Here is a 19,342-nt window from a genome sequence, read left to right as displayed (position 1 = left end):
ACACTATATTTTCTAATATGTCCAAAAAAGAATAACATATTTTTATATTTTAAAATAATTTAACTTTAAACTTCTTATTTTAATGATTTATAAACACATAAATATTTAATTTAGACCACAATTTTAAAATTTTCTTTCTTTCTTAAATTTTACGCCAATCAAACATCACTTTGCATAAAATGTTTTCCTTATTTTTACTTTTAGCAACTATAGAGAAAATGATTTGTTTTTTGTCAAAATAATTAGTTTTTCGGAAAATTAAAAGAATTAACAGTTGAGACCCGAAGGCAGCGGTCGGAGTAGACGCAACAATTTTCTCAGCACCTTTCTCCTCCCATGATTTCTTCTTCTTCTCAATTTCAAATAAGAATTGAAAACACCCATCTCTAGCAATATTCCCAAGAAAAAAAAAAACTGTGTATATACTTTCCTTATTCTTTTGTATAAATTAAAAGAAAAAAAGGAAAAAAAATGGTAGCTTTGCTGTTCCGCCGGAGACTATCACTGGTGAGCATTCCGCGTAAGAGTCTTATATCACATGGTAAATTTTTCAACTTTACTTTATATCTAATATTACCCTTTCCTTTATTCGATGTAGTTCTCAATAGTTCTTATAGTTTTCTCAAAAGATAAGACAGAGAAGCAAAATAGTGATCCTTTTTAAATTCTTGAAAGTTAGTTTCTTTTTCTTTGTTGGGAAGAAAATGATTGATAATTGCATAGACTAGTGGAGAATGAAAAATCTGGAGGTAAAAATTGGATTTCTATTTCTTAAATAAAACTTTTATTTTTATTTTTTGTTTCAGTATTTTATAGAATGATAGTGAATTTATTTGCTTAAACTTTGATTTTGAATCATATCTGAATTGTCAAAATATATAATAGAGCAACTGCTAATCTGTATGCAGATATATAATGGTTTTAATAATGTTTCAATTGATAGCTAAATGTGGGATATTTTTGGATTTTAAAGTTCATTTACTGTATTGAAGGAATGTTGGTTGAGAAAGCTATGGTATTTGCACTTTGACTTTCATCGAGTCGAATGAGGCAATCTTGAACTCCTTGTAGGAAATGAGAATTTTGTATTTTATTTATGATTAAGATTGAGATTAAGTTGTTTATATTGTTCAGAAGAGAAACAGGCGCAAATTAAGCGGAAACGATTCATATAGTCGACGCCAACTTGTTTCGTATTGAAGTACAGTAATCGTGGCTTTTTGTATTGGACATAAGCACAAGCGAATTGACATCTACCGACGAAGAGTTGGTTTGTTCTGAGCAGAAAAACTCATTGTTATTTATATCATCTTTGAGCAGAAAATCTTGTTATTTATATCATATTCGCACCTTTGGTTTTTGGTTTCTCTAGCAAGTCGTCAACAGAAAAATATAAAGATTAGTTTTCCCCGATCTGGTGTTAATACTTATTTGTCTTTCATAATTTGATGCAAGAGGTGATACTGTCTACTAGTAGCCTATCCAGAATCCAGATCTTACTCATGAATCAGCACATGCGATGTCAATGTTACATCTCAAGAAATGTGAAGTTCATCGTAACATGGTAAGGGGGAGGGTGGTTTCTATTACTGACGTTGATTGAGACGTCAAGACCTTCTTAGTTCCTTGACCTCCTTCTGTCTGTATGTTATTAAACTGTTCATGCTGTCTTGTGGAGAACTAGTATGATTACTTGAGATAAGACGATTGCTCATATCAATTTTCTATTTATATTGAGATGACAATCTGAATGATTTGTGCTCAGTCTATGTAGGGCCTTTGGATAGTTCTTGCTCTTTTTGTGCTGTAGCTATGTGTGCAGACATAGATTGACGGCGTGCCAAGTATATGTCTCTGTGCTTTACTGATTCTACTTGCAGATTATAATAAGGATGTGTTTGGTTTGAAGGGGAAATGTTTTTCTAGAAAATGTTTTCCCTGAAAATAAGTGGGTTTTCTGGTGTTTGGTAAGTAAGCAGAATATATTGTCCCAAGAACATTTATATTTATTTATGCAAACACAATGGGGGATGGGGTGGGTGGGGGTCGAGGTTGGCAGTCGGATGTGGCGTGGGAGGGGTGTTGGGTCGGTGGGAAGCGGCAGGGGGCAGGGTTGCGTGGTGGATTGGGGATGGGGGTGGGGGGTGGGTGGGGAGAGATGAAACCACCAATTGGAGAGTTTCGGACTATGTTTTCCCACCTCTTGGCAGGGAAGTCATTTTCTTGAAATTGGAAGAAAATGGGTTCATAAGGAAAATATTTTCCGAAACAGTTAAGCCAACCAACATGGGAAGTTGTAGACATTTTCTATTTGGTCATTTCTAAAACTGTGAAGTTTTAGTTGGAGGACTTGCATTACTATTGCAACCAACCAATTATTAACGATTCTAGCTCTTTCTTGTTGGACAGGTGGCTGGGAGTTGTATTGGCTCCCATGGAATATGGAAACAGAAGCTTCTTTTGCTATTTGTAATCGCTTAAGGCAATTCAGCAGTTCCACTGCTGCTAGAAAAGTCGATTTTACAGACCTTACGTAAGAATTGTATCTCATTTCTTATTTACTGCATGAAAGGAGATCATCTATTGTGTTTGTTGGTTCCTTGAATTTTATATAGTAACCTTTTTGTTTATACCTATTCTTCATCCACTGGATGCATATTAATACAAGTTGTATTACCTGATAAAAAAGGAGAACTAGATCATCTACTGTTGTACTGTGATTTTTGTGGAAGTCCATTTTGATCTCTGTGATCCATTTCTAATTTCAGCCATCCGCATACATGGTACCCACATGCTCGAAAGAAAAGCAGGAATGTCTTTTTACATGTGGGCCCAACAAATAGCGGCAAAACATATTATGCCCTAAAACAGCTCGAGTCGAGTTCTTCTGGTAAACTGTAATACCAATACCTTGAAACGTTCTGAGTTTAACTAGTCTGTTTCCAATTAATGGAATTACCTTAATAGTGGAATCTGATATTCAGGTGTTTACTGTGGGCCTTTGAGGTTATTAGCATGGGAGGTTGCTAAAAGGTTGAACAAGTCAAAAGTTCCTTGTGACCTTATTACTGGACAAGAGAGGGAGGAAGTTGATGGTGCAAGACATAAGGCTGTTACAGTAGAGATGGCTGATGTTGCATCTGACTACGACTGTGCGATTATTGATGAAATTCAGGTGTGCCTTTAACTTATAACGTCATCATTTTTGTGTTTTATGTGTATGTGTGTTTACACTATAAAAATATGAGTAAGCGAACCATCTCCCACATATACTCATGTCTCTCAAAGCCAAGTCATCTCATAGACTGAGATGTGGCCTTTCACTTTGAGAAACTAATCTGCCTTCTTCTAATAATCGTCTTATAGATTCATGGTGCCAACCTGTTGCTGATTTTTCTAGCTGCTTGGTCTAGCTGGATCTATTTTCAGGCTGACCTCAATGACTAGAGTGTAGCTTTTTAGGGATTAGCTGTTGCCACTTGCAACTAGTGATACGATCCGAGATAAACAAAGCAGCGGAATATGAAAATAACAATAATTAAAGCAAAACAAATGATAGGTTTGATTAAGATAATCAAAAGTAGTCTGAATAAGGAAATTTAGAAGAAAATCTAGAACCCTAAGTGAACGTCTCAAGCAACAATCGAAAAACTATCCGATCGCCTCCCAAGAACAACAAATTAGAACCCTAGATATAAAGAAAAGAGAAGAAGATTACTCTCAAGAACCCAAGTCTTGAAAACAGGTAATCCAAAGTCGAACTCAAACCAAGAGGTTCCAAATCTCTCTCAAGAGTTTTCTTATGTCAAAAATATGCTAAGTTCCTATGTTGCTCGAACTCTCCGAAAATGTTGCTGGGTGTGTGTCGGATCCTCCAAAAATAGTGTATTTTTGGAGGATCCGACACGGGTGCGACATCATTTTGGAGAGTCCGCGCAACATAGCTAAGTTCCCAATAAAATAACCGTAGACTGTTATAAATACCCAATGGGTAAAATAGGAAAAGTTTCAAAGTTAATTTCTCAAAAAATCTCGCCAGGCCAAACCGTAGCCGCAACCGTAACACACAACTGAACCGTGACGAATTCCAGAACCTTATTTTCTTCGGTTCTTCAGGCCCCTCTTGAACCATAGCCAACGGTTGGTGAAACCATGTCACACAGTTTGACTTGTTGATTCTTCAATTCTCAAGACTCCAAACATGGTATTCTTTGCATGAATCCTCCAAGTAACTCTCCAAACATCTTCTAGTCAATTGTTGAAGTTCATGCAGCTCCTTTGCGTGCATCCCTTGGACGTTCTTGGACTTGGAGCGGGTCAACGGTCCACTAGATAATTTGGGGTCATTCTCAATATTCTCCATTTTGCCCGGACTATCCAGGATCATATCAACTAGTTTACCGTTGACTTGGCACTTTTGAATCTGGTAACAGCTCTGAAGGTTAAAGAACGTGTTTGGGCGGAGTTGGCACCTTAGAGTGTGAAGGAAGCTTCCTTTCTAGTAGCATCCTGACAGGTTGCTTTTGGGATTGGTTACCTCTGTATAAATCATTTTGAAGGGAAGCTAATACACTTTCCTGGCTGTTCCAGTTGAACTCCTCCTTTTTGAGCTTCTTTTGGGGTTTTCTTTTTTTTTTTTCGGTAAGGAAAGATGAACATTGACAGAGAACCTGTGGGTGATATCCGTTCTGATAATAGAGAGACAAAGAGGGTACATCATATGCTGTAGCGGGATGCATTTCCCGACACGCCTTAGTAACTGGTACATTCTTCCCCAAAATACTAAGGCAACAAAATTTCTATTACCGAAGTGGGCTAATTGAGTCACCTGGAAGCACTACATGAATGCACCTTGAGTGGTTTTGACAAGGGCAGAAGCTTTCAAATAGTAAAGCTTTGAAAAGCATGCTTACCTCCTTATCCTATTAGATCATAGTGTCTTCTTCTAATAGTTCATCTGCAACGGCAAGTTTAACTCAATTTAATTTTCTCAATGAGAGATAAAACATCATAGAAGTGAAATCAGGAAGAGACTCTCCTTACCTAGATTTCCATTACACTATGTAGCCTTTCTAGTTTCTTCAGAAAGTTCAAATTTTGTTGCACTGGAAAACAATAAACTTTGACTTAATATTGGCCTTCAATACAACAACTATAACAACTACTTTGCCTCAATGCCAAGCAAATTGGGGTAATATTGGCCTTCAATCTTGTAATCAAAATCATACAGAGATTTTTTTTTTTTTTTTTTTGGGGGGGGTGGGGGGAGTGGGGAAAAGAGAGAGAGTCACTCTTTGGTATCAGTCTTTTCTTTAAGCCTCGTCGCATTTTCTGAACCAAATGTGTTTCCGTTGCTATTACCTAGTGATCCAGTTCTCTTTGTTACTCTTTTCTTCTGTCCTTGGATATTTTACTGTGTATGACATATTCTTTTTTCAGATGATAGGGTGTAGGTCAAGGGGCTTTTCGTTTACACGTGCATTATTGGGATTAGCTGCTAATGAGTTGCATCTGTGTGGAGATGCAGCAGCTGTTCCTCTTGTTCAGGAAATCCTCAAAGTGACTGGAGACACCATCAAGGTACTGAGCTTTTCTTCTCTGATGTTTAATTTGAAAAAATTACTAATGTGCAATCTGGCCATTTCAATTCTTTTGTCTAGAATTATCTGTTATCCTTGGTTCATTTTAGACTGTGATTGAAGACACCATCTTCAAACTCTGCTAAGGGATAAGGAAAGCTGGATAACCCTTAACTATTTTAAAGAAGATACTCATTTATATGGCCAGTTAGGTGACTAACATATCTTGAACAACATAGTTGAGGCTGAGGACGTATTTCTGACGAATTTCCCCTTTTATTCCATAGTCTTATATGATACTCATTGAACTTGATGTGTACGTCTAGTGCCTAAGTTTAATGGGCTTGGGCTTGTTTGCATGAGACGTAGCTTACTTAGTTCGGTGCCAAAGGAAAGACAAAGAACTAGGAATTCTTCCTGTACTCGCACTGTAAATAGGGTGAATACACAGTTTTTGTGTAGTTTATTTATTAATATACAAATATGTTACCATCCCTTAAAAACACCAAGCTTTCTCCCCACAAGACCCAACAAACACTCCTATCAATTTTTATGATACTCCAAGTTTGTCATAAAAAATAATTATGCTACTTCAAGCTGCTTTGTAATTGCTTCAAAGTTTATTTATGCTAGTAACTTTTTGTTTATTTCTTTTTTGTGCCTTCTATAAATAATGTGACTTTCTTGCTTCCCTTTGCTGCCAGGTTCAATACTATGAGAGGCTCTCACCTCTTGTCCCATTAAAGGTTCCTTTAGGATCTTTCTCCAATATAAGGACTGGTGACTGCGTAGTCACCTTCTCGCGTACGGAGATATACAGGATGAAGGTGAGGAACAACTTTACACACTAATGTCACAGCCACACCCTGGTGCAGTAGGACAGAAAGAAAGAAAGAAAGAAAGAAAGAGTGACGCAAATTAGAGGAAATTACCTTTAGGGGGTAACTTCTTGTATACCATGTATATACTGATAGAAGTAGTTGAAATCAGGTGACATTAGTTGTAATCTGTTGCTACTTTTTTGCAACTTGGTAGATAGCAGGATTAAACTGTTAGGAGAAGTTGGGATCAAGTGAATTTAAATTACTGGAGTAACTGGCTTGGCAAGTCATAATCACAGCACAACTGGGTGGGGCATGCAGTGAATTGGTATGTAGAATGTATGCCCTGATAGGAGCAAGTTGAAATCAACTAGCATTCAGTTGATGAAGTTCTGCTATGAGTTAAAATCTAGTTCTGCGTTGGATAATCCCGCTGATCAAAGTTTAGATTTTGTAATAGCCATTGAACTTCTTATCCTGTTATGCTCAAAGGATATATAACTGATATTTAGATTTTAAATTTCTGTTTATCCTGATTCATACTATTGCTCTTGATGTTAACAGAAACTAATTGAAACGGGGGGAAAGCATCTTTGCTCTGTTGTTTATGGTTCATTGCCGCCAGAGACTCGAACTAGACAGGTTTAATTCTGATCCTTTCTTTTTGTCTGCATTGGAGTTAAGATTGGTTCGTGTCCAGTCATCTGCTGAGTATTCCTACAATTGTTGTTTGATGTTTTATACTTCAATAACACACAAGAGGGGGGTGATTTGTGTGGTGTCCAATTTTTCGCGTGCACAGATTATAGAAAGACCTGGTTCTTCTATGTGTTCCTTATATTACTGTTGCGGAATAATAAATGCAGAATGTAAAAAACACAAGTATTTTTACGTGGAAAATACCTGGCTCAAAAGGTGAAAAAACCACGACCTACAACTCAGTAGGATTTTTCCCAACACTTTACTAAATTACCGAGCCAAAAACAGCATTTACAAAACTCTTTGTAAACCTAAGGATTACCTCTAACCCTTTGTGGCAGCCAGCCTCAAACTGTTGCGACAATTTCAAGTTAACTCTAACTTGAACACTACACTCAGAGTACCTAGTACAAATGCTTCTAGAGAAAGCTGAAAGGTACAACTCAAAAGCCCTACTACAATTGAACTAGAATAAAAGACAGACACTTGGAAGTGGTTCTTCTATCTGGTTCATGTAGCTTCAGGTTCGCACACTTGAATCACACAGGAATTGCTTGCAAAATGCCTTGCTATTTTGCTTTCAACTCTCGTTTAACTTCAGCGTTTTTGTGTGCCTGTAAAATGAGAACATCCTGCAATATATAGAGTTAGTAGAATAAGAAATAACTAGAAGTCTAATGCTTTACTCTTCCTTGGTGGAAGAGTTGTAGTTATCTTCAACTTCTAACTCCTCCCTTATCTAGGATAGAGTTCTCTTCGAGTAAGAAATCCTTCTCCTTATCAATTATGCAACCTTTTCGTTCAGGAGATATCAGATATAACCACTTAAGCTTATCTCTTTCACGTGCATGTCTTGTGCTCGAATCTGCCCGTATCTATGTACGTTGTGTATGGACCTGGTTCATGCTTGAGTTACTTTGTCAATCATCAAAACAAACTTACTTAGGCCAACAATGTTGCCTGCATTTGTTTCTTGGTTAGTTGTAATCCGTTTTTGTTCAGGCTGAGGATATAACTCACTTTATCAACATTATCATCCTAGATGATTCTCTTTAATCATCAACTTTTTACTCTGGCCTTCCTGTCATCTGGCCATACTTATTCTTCTTACAATTGTTTTTTATTTTTTATGTTTTTCCTTCAGTGTGCTATGATAGACCTAGTTTATGTTACAGCTTGAATGGCATTCCATCTGTGATGACTTGCCTAAATTGCAATCTGTTTTGATGTCTATTATCATGCTCTGACAAATTGGTTAGTAAATATATTCTGTAAGATTGCAGGCAACATTGTTCAATGATGCAAGCAGTGACTCTGATGTTCTTGTAGCGAGTGATGCTATTGGGATGGGTCTCAACCTTAACATTTCTAGAATTATATTTTCAACATTAAAGAAATTTGATGGTGTTGAAATGCGGGATCTAACTGTGCCAGAGATAAAGCAGATAGCAGGTATGTTATTTTACTGGAGCACAACTTGGTATAGTGGATCAGATCTGATTGAGTACTCATCTTTGGAGGGATGCAGTATCATCCTTTAACTTCTAACTTACACTGCTGGTGGTCGGAAATGGTTTAGTAGTTTTCTATACGGTGTTTCTGCTTAATTAACAATGCAGTGACTCTGTTTATACGTAAAGTCTAAAGCTTATTGTTGTGATTGGATGCATGTTAACCTCCTTCCTTTTAACATTTGAATTATAGGAGATAAGTTAAATAAAAGCTTAATGTTGTGATGAGACACATCTTAACCTCCTTCCTTTTAATGTGTAAATATATAGGAACAGAACAATGTTATTGCCATGAGAAAAGATACTACCCAAATCAAAGTTTTCTTAATTTCTGATTTGCTCAATTAGTAACGTCTCGTTATTGATGGAAAAATCTGTTTGGAAAGAGTTTTCAAAAAATTCTTCCTTGGTGTCTTGGACTTTGGGCTTTTGGATAGCCGTTTTAGCTGCTTTACTATGTAATCCGAATAGAGTGAGTTTCAAATCTAAACGGTATAGACACTTAGAATGATTTTCAGGAACTCTCTTGAGCATCATCCAACACTTATGCATTTAGTATCTCAAGTATCAATGTTCTCTGAAATGACTATTTCGATGATTACACTTTCTTGTAGGGAGAGCAGGCAGGTACAAATCCAAGTTTTCTGTTGGTGAAGTAACTTGCTTGGACGCAGATGATCTGCCACTACTTCATTCTTCGCTGGATTCTCCATCTCCTGTACTTGAGGTAATTTACTTGCTGCTGAATTAGTGCCACCCTAAATGCTGGAATATCATACTTGCTTTTCTTGTCATTTTATGGTGGAGGCAGCTTCCCTGACAAAATAAATTCTTTAAAATGCTCCAATTTTAGTGGGATTATCTATTCAAGAGATTAGATCATGGTAACTGAAGAGCAATAATTTACAATGCAGCGAGCTGGCCTCTTTCCAAACTTCGACCTTTTATACATGTATTCTCGTCTACATCCAAAGCATGGCCTACATGAGATACTGGTAAGTTACCAACTCAGATTCTCCCCAACATATATTCTCATAGTCTAGTTTTACAGTATTCATCTAACCATAACTTCCAAACAAACTATCCTCGTTTGTGTTTCTATCTTCTCCAAATGCCATTACTAGAAAATTATGGATGTCAATGGATGTGTTCTAGTACAATGGCTTTTGCCACTGAAACTGTTAAACACTGAGTGGTTTATTACCATTTTGCCTTTCTGCGGGATTGCAAGTTGAGTGCTCAGAATTATTCTACCTTTGTCTTTGCAGGAGCATTTTCTGGACAATGCCAAGTTATCGGAGCACTATTTCATTGCTAATTGTGAAGAAATGTTGGTATGGTATTCTTGCTCAATTTGTTTCCTTTCCTTCTAGTAGCAGACTGTTTTTCTAGATTGTGTTCTGTCCTTGCAGTTATTCATTTTGTTGGATTCCTGATCTTTCTGCTCTTTTTGATTATTGATTGTACTGTACCTTGGAACAGAAAGTTGCTGCTCTTATTGATACACTACCCCTCAGTTTGCACGATAAATATCTCTTCTGTATAAGGTAACATCTTTGGCTCTTACAAAGAAGATAATTGGAAGTTATGACATGTTTATAGCTTTCTGTAGCTTGACAATAGTAACAGAGAACATTTTAGGCATGCAAGCAAATGCAGCCAGAGTTACTGTATCAGCTTTGAAATTATAACAACAATTATGAGTATATATAAACACCCCAAGAAATTCTTAAACGGATATATGTTATTTGCATATGCTCCTGATAGAGAATAATCCGATGTCAGAAGAGTATCATTGACTCATTTTATTTCTGGTATGTAGTCCAGTTGACATGGATGATGACATTTCATCTCAAGGCCTCACTCAAGTAAGATGATTTTTCACCTTATAGCATTTCAAGGATGATTGTTTTGGATGAGGAATTTACATGATCACTCTGCTTTGATGCATCAGTTTGCAACAAATTATTCTAAAAATGGCCTGGTACGGCTGCGTGAAATATTTACTCCTGGGACGCTTAAGGTGCCAAAATCTCATACTGCACTTAAGGAGCTTGAATCAATTCACAAGGTTAGCATGTCGTATTTTGCTACTTCACACTTTGTCCACACTTGTTAAGCAGTTCAAGTATTTAGACTGATTTCTGAATGCTTTATGCTTATGAAAGCATTTTGGTAGTCATTACCTTAGTGATTATAATAATTGCATTTATTTTACTCAACTAGTTTAGAGAATCCCTAATTTGTTTTGAAAGACAAATTGTTTACAATAATAGTATGAAATGGGCCCCAATAAAGTGGACGGATATAGAGGGTTCATGTAGCCAACCTGAAGTAGTTTTGGGTATTGAGGTTAAGACAGTCCTATTGTGCAAGGGTAGTGTAGAAGTTCTTGTCACTCCGTCTCGGCTTCTTCTATTCTATGAAAGTTTTCCAGTTTTTGTGCATAGTTATTGTCAGTCACAAACTTTTATGAAATTCCGATTATGTAAATTCTGTTGAAGAGTGGGCTGCTCTAGTGGTGAGAACCTTCCACTTCCAACCAAGAGGTTGTGAGTTCGAGTCACCCCAAGAGCAAGGTGGGAGTTCTTGGAGGGAGGGAGCCGAGGGTCTATTGGAAACAGCCTCTCTACCCCAGGGTAGGTGTAGGTCTGCGTACACACTACCCTCCCCAAACCCCACTAGTGGGATTATACTGGGTTGTTGTTGTTGTTGTTGTTGTTGTTGTTGTAAATTCTGTTGAAGTATGTTAAATTTTCATTTTATTTCTCGACTCCTTGAGAATTTCATGTCCACAAGCTCCTTATCACTTGCGTTAGAGGGAGATTGACCCAGTTTTTTGGTTTCATATGCACCATTTCCTGCTCTATGCTATCAAATGTGCAAACAAAGTCATACAACAACAACCCAATATAATCCCACTAGTGGGGTCTGGGGAGGGTAGTATGTACGCAGACCTTACCCCTACCCTGTGGTAGAGAGGCTGTTTCCGATAGACCCTCGGCTCCCTCCCTCCAAGAACTCTCCACCTTGCTCTTGGGGTGACTCGAACTCACAACCTCTTGATTGGAAGTGGAGGGTGCTCACCACTAGAGCAACCCACTCTTGTCAAATAAAGTCATAACGCTTGAAAACAAGTTGAGGGTGTAACAGTTTTCTTGTTTATTTGAAAATCACTTGCCTCCTGTCACTGCTTTAACATAGACATTAACTTGGTGCAAACTTGTTTTCTGATGTATGTGTTTAGACTGATGTTACTTGGCGACGAAATTTTTGACCAACACAAATGAGCATATCATACACATGAAAACTGATATACACTTCATTTCAAGATGGTTGCTAAATGTGTTTATTTGTTATTGTTGATGAATTTATGTAGGTTTTCACTTGGTAGAATTTCAAATAGATTATACTGATTATATATTTCTTGTGAAATTCAATTGAAGGTTTTGGATCTGTATGTTTGGTTGAGTTATCGCTTGGAGGAGAGCTTTCCAGATCGAGAGCTGGCTTCCTCACAGAAGGCTATTTGCAGCATGTGAGTATAACTTTTAAAAAAAAAGGCCTTTTTTCTGTTTCAATAGTGTCCTTACTCTGATATAATCGTTCATTTTCAGGTTGATAGAGGAGTTTTTGGAAAGACTAGGATGGCAAAGGCCAAGGACAAAGAGATTAACTCAACATAGTAGATTGAATTCACTGTTCTCCAGGGAAGCGAGACAGCATATTAACTCTTAGTGTTACTTTCCAAGTATGGAAGCTTCTGAATCAAAAACACTTGTCCCATGTTTAACAATGATTCTGGTCAAGAAGTTTGGCTGGTTTCCCGTGAATGCATTGGTAGTGATTGTTGTACTTCTCCTTTTTAGGTCCAGCAAATTGGATGTGTTAACTGTACATTATGCTCAAAGATATGTTCCAACACATACTCAACAGTACTCTCTATTTCTTTTCATTTGAATACAATAAGATACGTCTTTCCATTTTGTCCAATTTTCTTTCAAGCAAAGGAATCTTAACACCTTAATGATATGAAATTATGAAGAGCAAATATAGGAGAAACTGCTTGGTTATTATGTCCTAAAACAAGAAAAGAATCCTTAATCCAATTATGAGGCCTGATATGTAATAACTCTACAATGGAAAAGGAAAGTTCTCATAAATTTAGGACCAGCTAATTAGTAAGGTGACTTTACAGAAACCATGGCATTATCGACCAAATCTGACTTCACTTCACTTCACTGAATGTAATGTTATGGGGCTTTAAAATATGCCTCTGAATGATAGAACTAGCTCCATAATAGTTGCAACTAATATCACGAAAAAACAGTGTACAACATTTCCCTTATAAACAAGAAAAGATTCATTCTTCAATCTTTAAATGTCTCTCGGATGAAGTGCCTGATTCTTGCTGCTTAGCTTGTAACATCAGTTCTTCGATACGTTTCTTTTCTTCCTTCAAACCCCTTTCCTCAAGTTCTTTGACGAGATTATCATACATGGTATCCGTAGGGAGGAACCCTCGAAGCACTGCTAGCTCAAAAACAGCACAAGCACGCTCAGGATTCCTATTCCTACAAAGACCGCAAACCAGAAGAGCATATGTTCCAAGATCCATGCTCACGTCATTTTTGAACATGTGATTCAATAGAAAGGATAGCACCTTCATTCTTCTCATTCTGCAGCACATTTTAAATAATGGCGCGTAAGTACAAATATCAGGCTTGCATTGACTCTCCTCCATTTTCTGGAGAAATTTTAAAGCATCCTCCTCTTTAGAGTTCTTTACAGCAATTGTAATCATGGTGTTATATGTGAACGTATCAGGTGAAACTCCTTGCTTTGGCATATCTTCAAATATATCATAACAATCCTTCAGTCTCCCAGTTGCTCCTAACAAGTGGATCAAGCTGCTGTAAAACGAATTATCAGGAACACAACCATTTTGTTTCATCTTCTCATATACATCCAAGGCTTTATCCACTTCCTTTCCCTGCCCTAGTGCTTTCATGTTTATGGTATACGTCACCACAGTTGGTGAGCATCCCTTCATTTGCATCTCTTTGAAAATAGCATCAACTTTGCGAAAGTCTTTTTCACGACAATAGGCTTCAATGAAGCAAGTATATGTAACCACATCAGGGCTAAAACCACGCTCCTCCATATCTTTAACAGTTTCATTTGCTTTGTCAATGTTTCTAGCTTTGCACCAACCATGCACTAAGATATTATATGTTTGGACCGTTGGAGCTATATGATCCTTCAAATCTAGGTAAACTTTATGAGCATGCTCCACACTTCCTCCCTTCACCAATGCATCGATTAATGCATTCATACCATTTGTATCCTTATGAACGCCAAATTTCTGCATTCTTGTAAATGCCTCTATTGCATCCTCATATTTACCAGCCTTGGCAAGCCTTCTCATGATTTTAATCATAGTATTCAATGAAACATACCCTTGCAAGTGACTCATTTCGTCCATCAATTCCCTCAAAAGATCAAACTTCTTTGATTTTCCCAAGTTGTCAACCATTAGATTATACAAATCAGAGGAAAGTGTGACACCCTTTTGCACTTTTGCCCATTTAAAGAACCCGTAAGAAGGTATCCACTCACAACTGAACCTCTTCAAAATTTGCTCAACCAAACACTCTGAAACATCAAATGTGCAGTTATTCAATGCATCTACAACAGCATCAGGTGATTTGAAATGAAACCTCAATAATTTGCTAATCTTATCAACATCGCTGTCTGCAATATCGCTTGCCAAACCTCTCACATCAACTTCCTTTGCACGAAGCTTCTCATTTTTTACCCATTCTGAGAATGAGGGAAGTAAGAAGTCATCATCTCCAAAGTCAACCACTGTTTCCTCTTTCTTTACAATTTTAACCCAATCTGGAAGTTCTGGTGACTCGGTCACCTTTGGCTGCTGATCAGTATTAACTGTCTCTGTCACAGTACAATATCTATTGCACAACAAATCATCAGAAACATAGTAAACAGAACTTCTCCGCACATTCAGACGCCTTCGAGCTCTCAAACACCAGAAGTAGGGGAAATGCTTCAAGTTTGATATCATTTCAACTTACCTGGCAATGAAATGATAAAGGAAGTATCAGCACTGAAGCATCTTTAAGATACCCAATGAAAGCTCATTTGGCTTCCCACATAAAGAAACCTAATAGTATCGCATAAAACTCTGAGCACTTTTGTAGCCGTTGGTTACTAATTTTGTTCCACAAAAAGTTATACAGCAGAAATCTATATACTAGTACTTATTTTTCTGGGATTGAATGTGAAATAACAATACATTAATTAACAATACCCTTAAGACATCTTGTATTAGTTTTACTTAATAGATACTCCTACAAAAATTCCTCTATAGTGAAAATAAAAACCATAATAGTAGTAATATTTAGTTGGAAGATTTTTATTTTAATTAAAATTTGTACACGTATAATAATTAGTAAAACACTCTTCTAACCAATTCCTATATCATTATTATTCGCGGCATAAAAATCCCTGAATTATTCACCGCATAACAACTAATCAGTCTACCAAACAACCCTAAGTTGCTCCCAAATAGCTAATTCAATTTTATGCACTACCAAGTATAATTCATTAGAGCAACCCAGCAAAACAAGTTCAAGTTTGGCTTTTAATCACCAAAAAAGAGAACAATAATAGTATCAAGACTCTAACTTTCAGCATACCCAGTTCACTGATTTCAGTAAAGAATGCTTCCACTAAAGATACAGGCATAAACACATACTTAGTAGTTATTATAGTCCATTTCCACTATAATTCATAATTTACCAGTTAAAATCAGCAAAAAATGATAGACAGAAACAAGGGAAAGTATGTGAAAAACATACAATTTGATTTACAACTGAGGAGTTTGCTGCAGAAAGAGAGAAGAAGTTGGCGGCTTCAGTGACTTTCAGGCGGAAAACGGGTTTGGATTTGGGTATGTTTTGTTTGTTGTTCATGCTTTGCCGTCAGAAGAGCTTTGGGCTTGGGATTTTAGCGAGAAAAATTTCACAAAAGAGCCACTGCTCTTGGAATTTTAACAAAGGGCCAAATATACCTCTATACTTTCGAAAATGGTCTAAAAATACCACTCGTTATACTATTGGGTTATGTATACCCCTACGGTCATACTTTGGGTTCAAATATAACCCTTATTTAAACGGAGGAACACATGTCATCGTCTTGTTGGTCAATTCTAAACATCTCCTAATTAATTAAAAAGACTCATTACCCATACCCGAAAATCAATTTTCTAAAGCAATTTTTTTTTTTGTAAAAACTGGAAAAAACTAAATTTTATTTTACTAAAAATTAAAAAAAATAAAAATATTTTTTTTCCAGTTTTTTCAAAAACACTGCTTTAAAAAAAACTGAAAAATATTTTCTAAAATAATGTTTTTGTAAAAACTGAAAAACAACTGAAAAGCAATTTTCTAAAGCAATATTTTTTGTAAAAACTGGAAAAAATTGAATGTTTTTTTACTAAAAATTGAAAAAATCGGAAATATTTTTTTAGAAAAATATTGCTTTAAAAAAACTGAAAAATAATTTTTAAAGTAATTTGTTTTGTAAAAATTAAAAAAAAAACTGAAAAATAATTTTCTAAAGCAATGCTTTTTTATAAAACTGAAAAAATAAATATTTTCTTTTTTTCAGTTTTTAGGTAAAAAGATTTTAGTTTTTTTCAGTTTTTAATTGTTTTAGAAAATTGCTTTTTATTTTTTTTAAAGCTGTTTTTTTGTAAAAACTAGAAAAAACAATATTTTCGTTTTTTTTCCAGTTTTTAGTAAAAACAATTTTAGTTTTTTCTAGTTTTTACAAAAAAAATTGCTTTAGAAAATTAATTTTCGGGTATGGGTAATGGGTCTTTTTAATTAATTAGGAGATATTTAGAATTGGCCAACAGGACTATGACACGTGTCCCTCCGTTTAAATGAGGGGTATGTTTGAACCCAAAATATGACTGTAGGGGTATAGATAACCCAATAGTATAAGGAGGGGGTATTCTTAGATCATTTTCGAAAGTAGAAGGGTATATTTGGACCTTCGCGTAAAATATATATTCCCGTTAACTTATCCTAACAATGGTTATTTTTTAATTACAAAAATAAAAAATAACTAGTCAGTGCTAGGATCTTACCGTTTAAGTTTTGACCTGTTCGTAAAAGTTTAGCAAAAATAATTTTGCACCCAAAAAGTTACCTGTTGGAGACATAATTAAGTAAATAAAAGTGTGTTTTAAACTATTAAATGAGATGGTTACAATCTTCAACATGATATCAAAGCAAACAGAGATCCTAGATTCGAGTCTAACCGCCACCTAATATCAAAAAAAAATTTCACATGCTTGGCTCATAAAAAAAAAATCTACGCACTTCAATATATTACAACAAATCCCGCAAAAATTTGCTCAGACATAACATTTCACCGATACTTTTTTTCTTCAAATAGGCATGTATCCAAATTAGTCCATATTTACTCCAAGTTTAATGTCCAACCTTCTAATATTAATTTAAACAATTTTCATTATTACTTTTAAAACTTAATAGCCTGTTTGGCCAAGTTGGAGAAATCAACTTATTTTAAAAAGTATTTTTTTTTCAGAAGTACTTTTGAAGAAAAGTAGTTTGTGTTTGACTAATCACTCTGAAAAGTAATTTTGAGTAATAATTTATGTTTGGCCAAACTTTTGAGAAAGTGCTTTTAAGTATCAAATTACAAATAAGGACATGAATAAATTTACTTAATAGTTAATATTATAAGTAAATAAATAATCTTAAAAATTTGTTATTACAGGCAATAATTAATTTTTTTATTTTATTTTGAGTAAAATATGAAAATAAAATTTAAAAGTACTTAATTCTTTTAATATAAGTTAAATATATTAAAAATCATTCAACAACTATAAAAGCATTCACCCTAAAGTCACTATATATTAGAAAGTTATCCTAAAAATAATAAGAATTATTTATACATTAATATCCTAAGTATTAGGTTTAACGGTTATTTTGATATATACTATATTTTATTAAGGGTATTTTTGGTAAGAAGAAAAGTTAAAACTGCTTCTTCTTTTGGGAAGAAACTACTTTTTTTCTACTTCTCACAAACTGCTTCTGCTTTTTCCCAAAAGTATTTTTTTCTCAAAAAAACTTGGCCAAACAATTCAAAGTTAGGAAAAAAAATACTTTTGAAAAAAAACATAAGCAGTTTTGGCCTCTTGAGAAGCTTTGCCAAATACGCTATAGACTCATTTTTGTTATAAAATAAAAGCAACTTAGTAAAACATGAACAAGACATGTTGTTATGAAATAAAAGCAATTTAGTAAAACATGAACAAGAAATGGAGATAGAGAGAAGGAAGAGATTTTCTTCTTCAATTGTATGTATTTTCTTATCTATTACAAGGCCTTTATATATGCATGAAAAGTGAAGAAAAATATGTCATTGAATATGTCATTAAGCATAGAAATATGTCATTGAATATGTTATTAAGCATTTGAAAAAATCATGGAGGAAGAGTAGACATCCACCATAATTTGATTTTTCTTATAACACTCCCCCTTGGATGTCCATAGATAATGTGCCTCGTTAAAACCTTATTAGGAAAAAATCCTATGGGAAAAAAAATCCTAGTGAAGGAAAAAGAGTACACATATTTAGAAATCCGTCTTTTGGTTGCCTCGTTAAAAACCTTGCAAAGAAAACCCAGTGGGACAAAACCTTGTAAGGAAAAAAGAGTACAACGCGTATTAACTTCCCCTGATGAGAGCATCAATTCACATCCTTGAGCCTTCGCATCCTAATCTTGTACACTAGTTTCTTGAAGGTTGACGTCGGTAGAGATTTGGTGAACAAATTAGCCATATTATCACTTAAACGGATCTGTTGCACATTGATATCACCATTATTTTGAAGATCATGTGTGAAAAATATCTTTGGTAAAATTTGCTTTGTCCTAATCCCCTTTATAAATCCTCCCTTCAATTGGGCTATGCATGTTGCATTGTCTTCATACAAAATTGTGGGTAATTTATCACACTTCAAACCGCATTTGTCTCGAATAAGATGTATTATAGACCTTAACCATACACATTCTCGACTTGCTTCATGAATATCAAATATCTCAGCATGATTAGATGAAGTAGTCACGATTGATTTCTTAGTCGATCGCCAAGATATGACAGTGCCTCCATATATAAACACATAACTTGTTTGAGATCGAGCCTTATGTGGGTCATATAAATACCCAGCATCGGCATAACCAACAAGATCGGGACTACAATCATTGACATAAAATAATCTCATATCGGTAGTCCCTTTTAGATACCGCAATATGTGTTTGATTCCATTCCAATATCTCCTTGTAGGAGCAGAGCTATATCTTGTTAAGACATTAACTGAAAAAGTTATGTCAGACATTGTAATGTTAGAAAGATATATTAGTGCACCAATTGCACTAAGATATGGTACTTCGGGACCAATAAGCTCTTCATTATTTTTATGAGGTCGGAATGGATGTGCTTTATCCATATATAATCGCTTTAAAATTATTTTAGTGTATGCTGATTGATGGACAAAAATTCCATCTTTCATATACTCAATTTGTAGACCAAGACAGAATTCTGTCTTTCCAAGATCTTTTATTTCAAATTCTTTCTTTAAATAGTCTACTGCTTTAGGAAGCTCTACTGCT

General features: G+C 35.4%; 2 protein-coding genes across 5 annotated transcripts; one reads left to right on the top strand and one right to left on the bottom strand.

The window, feature by feature from the left end:
- Nucleotides 1-222: 222 nt before the first annotated feature.
- On the top strand, nucleotides 223-12,603 carry LOC107759763 (ATP-dependent RNA helicase SUV3, mitochondrial). Of its 4 annotated transcripts, XM_016577777.2 has the most exons (17): nucleotides 253-541; nucleotides 1,135-1,270; nucleotides 2,410-2,533; nucleotides 2,769-2,890; nucleotides 2,985-3,175; nucleotides 5,440-5,580; nucleotides 6,284-6,406; nucleotides 6,965-7,042; nucleotides 8,383-8,551; nucleotides 9,225-9,337; nucleotides 9,525-9,605; nucleotides 9,879-9,944; nucleotides 10,093-10,157; nucleotides 10,433-10,478; nucleotides 10,565-10,681; nucleotides 12,057-12,148; nucleotides 12,228-12,603. In XM_016577777.2, exons 3-17 carry the CDS (start codon nucleotides 2,442-2,444, stop codon nucleotides 12,346-12,348), a joined length of 1,617 nt encoding a protein of 538 aa, XP_016433263.1. In that variant the 5' UTR covers nucleotides 253-541; nucleotides 1,135-1,270; nucleotides 2,410-2,441; the 3' UTR covers nucleotides 12,349-12,603. The 4 variants fall into 4 exon arrangements, with proteins under 4 accessions (XP_016433261.1, XP_016433263.1, XP_075085668.1 ...); XM_016577775.2 differs by lacking the exon at nucleotides 1,135-1,270 and having other exon boundaries at nucleotides 223-541; XM_075229567.1 differs by lacking the exons at nucleotides 253-541; nucleotides 1,135-1,270 and adding an exon at nucleotides 611-749.
- LOC107759762 (uncharacterized) lies at nucleotides 12,537-15,665 on the bottom strand. Its single transcript, XM_016577774.2, has 2 exons — nucleotides 15,492-15,665; nucleotides 12,537-14,705 (listed from the first exon to the last, which is right to left on the bottom strand). Exon 2 carries the CDS (start codon nucleotides 14,693-14,695, stop codon nucleotides 12,974-12,976), a length of 1,722 nt encoding a protein of 573 aa, XP_016433260.2. The 5' UTR covers nucleotides 14,696-14,705; nucleotides 15,492-15,665; the 3' UTR covers nucleotides 12,537-12,973.
- Between the last annotated feature and the right edge of the window lie 3,677 nt (nucleotides 15,666-19,342).

Source organism: Nicotiana tabacum, chromosome 14, assembly GCF_000715075.1.
Source record: "Nicotiana tabacum cultivar K326 chromosome 14, ASM71507v2, whole genome shotgun sequence".
Lineage (NCBI taxonomy): Eukaryota > Viridiplantae > Streptophyta > Magnoliopsida > Solanales > Solanaceae > Nicotiana > Nicotiana tabacum.
The sequence above is the reverse complement of the archived record's forward strand: the minus strand, read 5'-3'. Positions and strand labels throughout refer to the sequence as shown.

Bases quoted from the DNA above. Each gene is read 5' to 3' on its own strand.
- LOC107759762 (XM_016577774.2), bottom strand. From the start codon at position 14,695: ATGATATCAAACTTGAAGCATTTCCCCTACTTCTGGTGTTTGAGAGCT.
- LOC107759763 (XM_016577775.2), top strand. From the start codon at position 472: ATGGTAGCTTTGCTGTTCCGCCGGAGACTATCACTGGTGAGCATTCCG. The intron at 6,407-6,964 runs GTGAGGAACAAC...TGATGTTAACAG, and splicing joins CGGAGATATACAGGATGAAG to AAACTAATTGAAACGGGGGG. The intron at 9,606-9,878 runs GTAAGTTACCAA...TTGTCTTTGCAG, and splicing joins ATGGCCTACATGAGATACTG to GAGCATTTTCTGGACAATGC.